This window comes from Talpa europaea, assembly GCF_964194135.1.
Source record: "Talpa europaea genome assembly, chromosome: 15".
Lineage (NCBI taxonomy): Eukaryota > Metazoa > Chordata > Mammalia > Eulipotyphla > Talpidae > Talpa > Talpa europaea.
In genome coordinates this window covers 81,513,247-81,523,528 of record NC_140083.1, presented here as the reverse complement: position 1 = coordinate 81,523,528, position 10,282 = coordinate 81,513,247, and the positions used below count along the sequence as shown (strand labels likewise).

The following is a 10,282-nucleotide window of genomic DNA, read 5'->3' as shown; positions in this document are numbered from 1 at the left end:
ATGATCCCTTCCAGCTCCATCCATGTTGCTGCAAATTGCATGTGTTTATCTTTTTTGAATTAAGTCAAGCATGTTTTAATATGTAATTTATAGAGAAGATATTTGTGATTATGTTTTATTCCAGTGAAACATATGAATTGTAAATTTTAATAGTTTGTTTTTGATAGTTCATCGAGTCAGTCACTTTCAGATTATTAGTAGAGCACACAAACCTATTTGTAGATTGAAAATGTGGCAGAACTCATTTTGTGATTATAGAATTGGTACAATCCCGTATAGAGTGGTTTCATGGACACAAAGATAAGACTTTACTAATCTGTCTCTCTACCATTTCTTCTCTCCCTTTACCTACCCCTCTCTCTCATTTATTTATTATCTATTTACTAATATCCCATCTATCTCGATGACCAATAGGAAACATTCCATTTTCTAAATCCCCCTCTTTCAGTATCAGCATCACCTACTTGCAAACTTTTTGTCCACAGAGCCGGGTTAATGTCCCTTTTCCTATCATGGTGTCTGTAACTGGCAGAGTCCTGCAGTGCCTCTGCGCTGGGGCAGCTGCTAATACTCACCTCACAAAAACAAAGGTCTTCACTTTCTCGTCTCATGGCTCATATAATTACATCACAGACATTTGTGGGTATATTAAAGCACGGTCAAAGTCAAAAAACAAGCTAATTTTCCACAAAAATGGTAAAAAGAAATAGGTGATCTTAATTTTCATAGAATATTTTATTTAACTTCATAGATGCAAAATACTAATAAATACTTTAGCAAGTTTTCAGTATAATATTATAGGTGGTAACTTCATTATGCAATTGTCTTCCAAGTCTTGAAATGATGTGTATTTCAGAGTATTAGCGCTTCTCAATATGGACCAGGCCATCTCAAGTGGCCAATATCCATGTAGCTAGTAGCTCTGTGTGGACACTGGCTGCAGGGTCACTGAATAAAGACAGCAAAGAGTTGAATATACGATGTCATTCATTAGGTTACTTCAGGGCAACGCCTGTGTTGCTATTGCTCAGACTCTGAGTTACCAGGTTGTTGGGTATTGTGTCCAAAGAGGTCAATTATCTGCTTGGTGGATATGACCTTTTATTTTTGAATACATAGATTTATGTCCTTCTAAGGTCAGACTATGTAAAGGGTATGCTTGTAGATGTGTCATTTCTTATTAGTATGTTTATCCATTATTTTTATTAAAGGAAACACCAGAAAATGTTTTCTGATGGATCCGGAAATGTGGAAGACATTGACTATGCAAGAAAGACATAGTGGGGGTGTCGGGAGTGAGGTACTTTCTGTAGCTTTAAGAGGCTCCTTGAGATGACAAGAGATTGGCTTCAGAAATAAGAAGATTTATAAACAAAAATGCGTATGATATTAATGTGTGGTAAGTGTTATCATAAGCATGTTACATGGTTTATTTCATTGAAACCTCCTGGCAACCCTGCAGTGTCCTGTTCCCTTAATGCCATTTTACAGAACAGGAAGCTGGGAGCACAGAGAGACTGAGGGACTTGCTCCAGGTCATTCACCTTGTACTTGACAGAGATATCATTGATTCTAGACAAACACTTCCAAGGTCCATGTACACTTAACTCTGCTTTACTGAAACACAGATTCCACTTCTGTGGTCATAAGAAGGAACCATGTTATGTCTGCATGTCCGTCAGCTATTTATACCTTTCAATCCTGATCTACAAATGAGATTAACTGAATTGTGCATCAAAGTTTTCTGCTGAGGATGGAAATAGAAAATAAGGGAATAATATAGAAACTTAGAGAAAGTCGGACAAAATGGCTATCAAATGACTTTTTGGGAAAAATGTAACTTGGCCTTTATATATGAACTAAATTATGTCTGTTTATTAGGTGAGATATCTGGAGAGTCTGGGAGGGCATAACCACCATCCTCCAGTTATATGCATTCCATGAAGTACCATAATAGGAGCAAAGGAATTTTAGGATTGAGCTTTTGAGTTCAAAAGTATTGTAACTGGGGATATGAGGGGACGAGTAAGAAAAGGTGGGAAGGAAGTTCGATGGAGTGTGGTGGTGACTGTAGGCAACTTGGTGGTGGGAAACTGTGGTGACCAACCTGAGGATATACATCCTATACTGTGAAAAAAAAATCTATTTAAAAAACACTAAAAATACCTGAAAAGTTTTGTAATTAAGAGACAAAAGTATAGATCAATAGGGATCACTCCTGTCCAATAGGAATTAACAACCGAAGTATGAATAGGTAAACAATGAATGGGAAATAGTGCTGTGAATCTGGAGATCCTGGCATGTTGTAACAATTTCAGTAGCAGTAATTTTCAAGAGAAACTGTCCATAACATTAGTATCCCTGCAGTACATCTCAATGGTGTTGAGGGAATTACCCCATCACATCCCAGTGCATCTAGTTAAGGAAAGACATGTGTGTGATTGGATTTGCTTGGTGTAGGGAGAGACTGTCTGATTCTGTCGTATTTTGACATTGCTCCTCAGATGCATTTTCTGTGGCATTTCTGTGAAGACTGGGCAAGAGTATGAAAGCAGTGATGAGAAACCATTCAACAATAACAACGTTCATCGTCCTGGGGTTGACCAGTGACCCACAGCTAGAGATTTTGGCTTTTGTCTTTCTGTTTATCACATACGTGTTGAGCGTGATGGGGAACCTGACCATCATTGTTCTCGTCTTCATGGATGCACATTTAAAAACCGCTATGTACTTCTTTCTGCAAAATTTCTCTTTCTTAGAAGTCTCATTCACTAGTGCCTGTGTCCCTGTCTACCTGTACATGATAGCAAGTGGGGACAAGACCATGACCATCAAAGCCTGCTTTACCCAAGTCTTTTTTGTTGTCCTGTTTGGAGCCACAGAGTTTTTCCTGTTGGCGGTGATGTCATACGACCGCTACGTGGCCATCTGCAAGCCCCTGCATTATGTGACCATCATGAACAGCAGAGTCTGCAGGATTCTCATATTCTGCTGCTGGGTGTGTGGCTTCCTGATTGTCCTCCCACCTCTCATCCCAGGCCTCCATCTGGAATTCTGTCACTCTCTTATTGAAGATTATTACTGTGATGCTTCTCCCATGCTGAAGAATTCCTGTTCAGATACATGGTTGATAGAGCAGCTGATTATAGTCAGTGCTGTGTTGACCCTTATAATGACCATGTTCTGTGTTGGTCTGTCCTATGTGTACATCATTAGGATGATCCTGAGGTTTCCTTCCATGCAGCAAAGGAAAAAAGCCTTTTCTACCTGTTCTTCGCACATGATCGTGGTCTCCATCTCCTATGGCAGCTGCATGTTTATGTATATCAAACCCTCAGCTAAGGATGAAGTGGCCATTAATAAGGCAGTTTCTCTGCTGATCGTATCTGTTGCCCCCTCAATGAATCCCTTCATTTATTCCCTGAGAAATAAACAAGTAAAGCAGTCTTTCCATGATACCCTCAAAAGACTTGCATTTTTTTCAAAGAAGTAATAGATTATCAAATTGGAATTTAAGTTAAAGAAAAAATAAGTTATCATCTTTTGGATGGATTTAGCCAGGAGACTATTTATTCTCATAATATTGAGGATCAATAGAATTGGGAAGAACGTTTGAGAAAGATCCTTGCCAGAGCCAGTATTATACAGACTGATGTTTCTCTATTAAAATTTCTAAGTCGGTCCTCCCTGGTGGTGCAGCGGTTGGTGCTGTGCTGTAAATCTGCTCAGAGCCTCTGCAATGCAGGTTCTATCCCCGGCCGCCAGCGAGGGTCCCACATGGTGCGCAGACCTCTCCTGCTGTGCCCGCTTCTCTCCTCAGCAGCGTACTTCATCGGTCTGCCTGTTCTGCTCCCTGTCCTGGTTCTGATGAATTCTATCACCCTCCCAGCTTCTGACTGTACCCATTGCTTTTATAAATAAATAAACAAATCTTAAAAAAAAAATTCTGTGTCTTGGGGCCTCCCTGGTGGTGAAGGGGGTAAGATACAACCTATGAAGTGATCCGCATCCACTGAAGCTTGAGTCGGTCCCTAGCCATGGAGGTACTCATATGGTGGAGCAGACCTTTCCTGACTTGCCCGCTGCTTCCCTCAGCAGTGTATTTCAGTCGATCTGCCTGTTCTGCTCCCCACTTTGTCTCAGGTGAATCCTCTTACCCCCTAATCCCATACCCTTGGCCTGTACCCCAGTTCTTTAATGCATAAATAAATAAATCTTAAAGAAAAATTTCTATGTCTTCCTAGCCTACATTCAATCAACGCTTTTTAATTTTCTCAAATAAGCACTGGTCATTATTTGTAGTGTTGTTTCTATTCTGTCCATGTCACTGATTTTCCCCTCCCTGCAACATAGCCTCTTTCAATGTGCTTTCTTTCCAAGAGCATAAGTGCACTGATTTTTTTTTTATAATAAATTTTATTGTTATATTCCCCATACAATTGCAGCCCCCCCATTCTGACCCCAATCCCTCCCCTCCGCCCCCGCCCCCCTAAAAGTGTCTCTGGTTCATAGTTTTTTGTTGATTTTGATTTTCACTTTCTTATAGTTATTCATTTTCCTGGTCCCTTATTTAAGTTTTCTAGATTCCTGCTATGAGTGAGACCATCCGGTATTTTTCTTTTTCTTTTTGGCTTATTTCGCTGAGCATGATCCCTTCCAGCGCCATCCATGTTGCTGCAAATTGCATGTGTTTATCTTTTTTGAATGCTGAGTAATATTCCATGGTATATATGGACCACATCTTCTTGATCCAGTCATCTATTTTTGGGCATTTGGGTTGTTTCCAAAGCTTAGCTATTGTAAACAGTGCTGCTATAAACATAGGGGTGCAGGTGTTCTTTGGAATTGATGTTTCTGTGTCCTTTGGGTAAATACCTAGGAGTGGAATTGCTGGATCATATGGAAGCTCTATGTTTAGTAGGTCCAGAAATCTCCACACAGCTTTCCACAGTGGTTGGACCAGTTTGCACTCCGACCAACAGTGTAGAAGAGTTCCTTTTTCTCCACACCCTCGCCAGCATTTGTTGTTGCTAGTTTTTTTAATATGTGCCATTCTCACTGGTGTAAGATGGTATCTCATGGTAGTTTTGATTTGCATTTCCCTGATGGCAAGTGATGTTGAACATTTTTTCATATGCCTGTTGGCCATTTGCATTTCTTCTTCAGAGAAGTTTCTTTTTAGCTCTTCTGCCCATTTTTTGACTGGATTATTTTCTTTGTTGTTGTTGAGTCTCATCAGCTCTTTGCAGATTTTTGTGATCAGTCCTTTATCATTAGTGTTGGGTGCAAAAATGTTCTCCCAGTTGGTGGGGTTTCTCTTTGTTTTTGTTATTGTCTCTTTTGCTGTGCAGAAGCTCTTTAATTTGATGTAGTCGCAGCTGTTTATCTTTGCCTTCACTATCACTGCTTTGGGTGATGTGTTTGTAAAGATGTCTTTGATGAAGCGCACTGATTTTTGGGAAATCTAAAGCTGCCTTCATCTCCTTCCCTACCTTATTGATGTCTCACAGGAAATGTATGATTTTCACAGAGTAATAATAATAATGCTGTTTACTTCTTGTAATCTGTATTTATTATATATATGCAAAAACTGTTGCTAAATAAAAATGTAATCAAATATTCTTTTGTGGTAATTGATAGATTTCTGAATAATTCTTCCAAATAGAGCTAGCAAAACCTGGTAAACACAAAGTAATTGACTACAGATATCAAATAATGATAAACAGTGAGGATCAGAGGGACTGGGATCTGGAAAGGGTGAAAATGTGGGAGATTAAACTGATTGTAAATGTCTGCATTCACTCTTGAGGGTGTGTTCGGATTTTCAGTAGTGATGGATTAGAGACAACTGCACATCTTTATTACTTTCCCAATCAGATAATGTAGCTTATTTCCTTTGCCCTTTAACCTTTGCTGGCTCTATGACTTGATTTTCACGATTAAAATGTGGCAGAAATGCAACATTACAGTAATACCAAAGCCAAACTAAGACAGCAGAAAAAATGAAAATTACAGGCCAAGCTCCCTAATGAACACTGATGCAAAAATCCTCAACAAAATCCTTGACAACAGAATCCAACAATACATTGAAGGGATAATATACCACGATCAAGTGGAATTCATCCCAAGGGCACAAGGATGGTTCAACAGGAAAATCGATCAGTGTAATCCAACACATGAACAAAAAGAAAAATAAAAACCATAAAATCATATCAATAGATGCTGAGAAAGCATTTGACAACGTCCAAGAGCCATTTATGATGAATGCCCTTGAAATTGTCAGGACAGAAGGAACATAACTTAACATGATAAAAGCCATATATGACAAACCCACTGCCAATATTCTTCTTAATGGCAAAAAACTGAAGGCCTTTCCTTTAGGGTCAGGAACAAGACAACAAGTCCTGTCTTCCACTGGTCTTCAATATAGTACTGGAGGTCCTAGCCAGGCAATACAACAAGAGAAAGACATACAAGGAATCCAGATAGGGAAAGAAGAAGTAAAACTATCACTATTTGCAGAAGATACGATAATATACATAGAGAACCCTAAAAACTCCAGAGAAAAACTACTCAAAATAGGGCGTCCCTGGTGGCGCAGCTGTTGAGCGCTGGGTTGCAGCCTCTGCAACACCAACTTCATCCCCGGCCTCCACATGAGTGTCCCATATGGTGTGCAGACCTCTCCTGCCGCCCGCTGCTCCCCTCAGCAGTATACTTTGGTCCTTCTGCCTGCTCTGCTCCCCGCTCTGGCTCTGGTGAATTCTCTCACCCTCCTGTGCTTCTGACTGTACCCAGTGCTTGTATAAACAAAAAACAAACAAACAAATAAATAAATAAAACATGCCTCTTTAAAAAAAAATAGAAAATATAGTTAAAACACTACAAGGCAGACATCACAATAACATCTTTAAAGACTCCTCACCCAAAGCAAAGAAAGTCAAGGAAAAGATAAACACCTGGGATACATCAAACTGAAAAGCTTCTGCACAGCCCAAGACACATTAAGCAAAACAGAGAGACACCCCACTGATTGGGAAAAAAACTTTGCCCTGCAGTCAACTGATAAGAGACGGATCACAAAGATATACAAAGAACTCACAGGACTCCACAAAAAAAGTAAATAACAATCCAGTCAAGAAATGGCCTAAGAACTTAAAAGACATTTCTCCAAAGAGGAAATGCAAATGGCCAACAGGCATATGAAAAAATGTTCAACATCCCTGATAATCAGGGAAATGCAAATAAAAACCACACTGAGATACCACCTTACACCAGTGAGAATGGCACATATTGAAAGAACAAGCAACAAAAAATATTGGCGAGGATGCGGCGAAACAGGAACTCTCCTACATTGCTGGGGGAGTGCAAACTGGTGCAACCACTATGGAAAGCCTGGAGGTGCCTCAGTCTACTACACATGGAGCTACCAAAAATATTGATTTAAAAGAACACCCATACCCCTGTGTTTATTGCAGCAGTATTTACAATAGGTAAAACCTGGAAAGAACCCACATGCCCAAAAATAGATGAATGGATCAAGAAGATGTAGCACATATACACAGTGGAATATTATTCAGCAGTCACTAAAGATATACTCTTGCCATTCACAGCAACGTGGATGGAGCTAGAAGGAATGATGCTCAGTGAAATAAGTCAGAAGGAAAAAGAAAAGTATCGGATGGTTTCACTTATAGGAGGACTAAAGGGGAACCAAATAAGACATCAGGGTAAAAAAATGACAGTACAAAACACAACAAAGCAAAAACGGACAATTATAAACCAGAGACGTCCTGTAGGGGAGGAGGCAGGAGAGGGAGCAGAGGGAGGGAGGGAGGAGCCCGGGGGACTGAGGTGATGGTGCACGGGGGCCTTGGGGAAGGAAACTCTGTGGACTGCACCTGAGGGGGTGGGGGTAGCAAATATTGTTTAAAAATGAACAATCATGTAAAAAATAAAAAAAGTCAATGTAAAAATAATAAAAAAAATTGGAACTAAAATAAATAGGAAATCTGAAAAGCAAAAAAAAAAAAAAAGTGGCAGTTGAAGTTATGGAATCAGAGACAGATCATGAGGGTTTTGTACCTTCCACCTTCTCTTTTGGAACAATGTTCCGGAGGAATCCAGGAGTCACATGAGAACTCAAACGCCCCGAGATCGCCTTGCAGTGAGGAAGCCGAAGGAGTTTTGCAGAGCGGCTGTGTGGAGAGAGACACCTGGCCAGCCCCGGCTCATCTAGCCTCTCCCTGGGGGATGCCTGACTGGGAACGTTCTGGACCTTAGTTGAGTTGAGTCTTCACGCGCCTCCAGGTCCCGTTCCCAACGGTTGTAACTAAGGAGACGTGTGTGAGAAAAGCCCTTTACCTCCATCCTTTCCTAGGACTGTGAGTGATGAAAATGATTTAATCCACTAAAATTTGTGATATGCTGCAAACACAGATATTAAAAATATAGAGTACAGGTATAGTGCTTTGCCTGGGCAGTGGGTGACAAGGGCACCAGGACTCTTGCTGGTGCAGGAAGGCTAAGAACAGTTATTGGACATTTGAGAGAATTGACGCCTGAAGTGGTGCCATGAGGTGAATGAAAAATCTTCCAGCCGGGCCTCCCCAGTGGCATAGTGGGTTGAGTGCAGAGCTGTGAAGCTGTCTGCAGCCTCTGCAGTGTGGGTTCAATTCCTGGCCGCCAGGGAGATACCCACCTGGCCCAGCAGACCTCTCCTTTCTCCCCCGCTGCTCCCCTCACCAGTGTCTTTGGTCCATCTGCCTGTTCTGCTCCCCACTCTGTCTCTGGAGAATCCTCTCACCCTCTGGTCTATACCCCAGCTGTTGTATAAATAATAAAATAAAAAAATCTAAAAAAAAAAATCTTCAAGCTATGGAATTTTGCATTTTTCCTTCTGTATGTTTGCATGGATAGTTTATTTCAAAAAGTGCCCACTAATTCAACCTATTCCACAATTTAGATATAAAAGTGAATCAAAGATAGCTTGAGCCCCAGTAAAAATATGTTGTATTTTCAAAGAGTGTGATGTGAATGAGAGACATGTGCTCACATAAATACGCTTCTTGCACCCCACGCCGTGTCCTGTGACCTCTTCTCTTTGCCTGTTCCTCAGGGGCGCCTTCATAGCAAGCTGATCATGGTCAGTAGAGGACATACTATCACTCTCAGCGATATCGAAACCAAACAACAACAATAATGTTTACTTCTGGATGTTATAGTTTCTATGATTTCTCCCCCACATTTACGCCTCTTTGTGTATTAATTTTTCTATATTAAATGTAAGTATGTGTGTACTGTAAACAGGAATGCTGTCCTCGTTGAATCGCACAACCAGTGTAAACACTAGTAAGGAAGACTGGATATCTGATTTATTTTTGTAATCTTATTTCCTAGGCTTGCACTAAATTTGCTCTCATTGCATCTTTTTCTCTCCCAGGACATTGTCCCTATAGGTGCCTGCCCTGGTGATTTTGTTTTTTTTTTTTTTTTTTTTTTTGCAAGCTCAATTACATTTTAAGTTAATTAGACACTTTTGAATCACTGCCTCCAAGGACTCTTGTAGTCATTGTCTTCACACCTGTTGCTGATAAGGGAAACAGTCACGGGGGTTCTGTCCAGAGACAACCAGAACACTCTATTTTGCAGAGTCAGAGAAGCTTCTGAACCACTCCTTGTCCTCTGAAATTTTATCTTCCTTTCAGCTACCCAGAGTCCATGGATCTATTTCCTAATTTCAATTAGATTGGCGTTTCTTCTAAATTCAGAAGCCATGTAGGTATATGTATGTGATGAGTATATGTTCTAGGGATAAGGGGCTGAAAATGCTTTCAGATGATCTTGCTTTTAGATGTGTTTTTCACTGTGAGGTTCTCTAAGGTCATTTGAGTTACGGTTCCCAGGTGAAACACTATTGAAAGTAGGGACTGGAATGTTTTTAAGTCAAGCATGTCTTATTATTTTTATTTTTTATATAATTAAAAAAAATTTTTATATTCCCCATACAATTGCGACCCCCATATTTTGACCCCAATCCCTCCCCTCCCCTCCCCCAACCCCCAATAGAGTGTCTCTGGTTCATACTTGCTTGTTGATTTTGATTTTTCACTTTCTTATAGTTATTCATTGTCCTGGTCCCTTATGTAAGTTTTCTAGATTCCTGCTATGAGTGAGACCATCCGGTATTTTTCTTTTTCTTTCTGGCTTATTGCGCTGAGCATGATCCCTTCCAGCGCCATCCATGTTGCTGCAAATTACATGTGTTTATCTTTTTTGAATT

At 40.3% G+C, this 10,282-nt stretch overlaps 1 protein-coding gene across 1 annotated transcript; it reads left to right on the top strand.

Moving 5' to 3' along the window:
- Positions 1 to 2,545: 2,545 nt before the first annotated feature.
- On the top strand, positions 2,546 to 3,493 carry LOC311184954 (olfactory receptor 6C2-like; the record flags this gene model as incomplete). The annotated part of the gene is made up of 1 exon (XM_084255289.1): positions 2,546 to 3,493. The coding sequence occupies one exon, from the start codon at positions 2,546 to 2,548 to the stop codon at positions 3,491 to 3,493; it is 948 nt and encodes a 315-aa protein (XP_084111415.1).
- Positions 3,494 to 10,282: the final 6,789 nt, after the last annotated feature.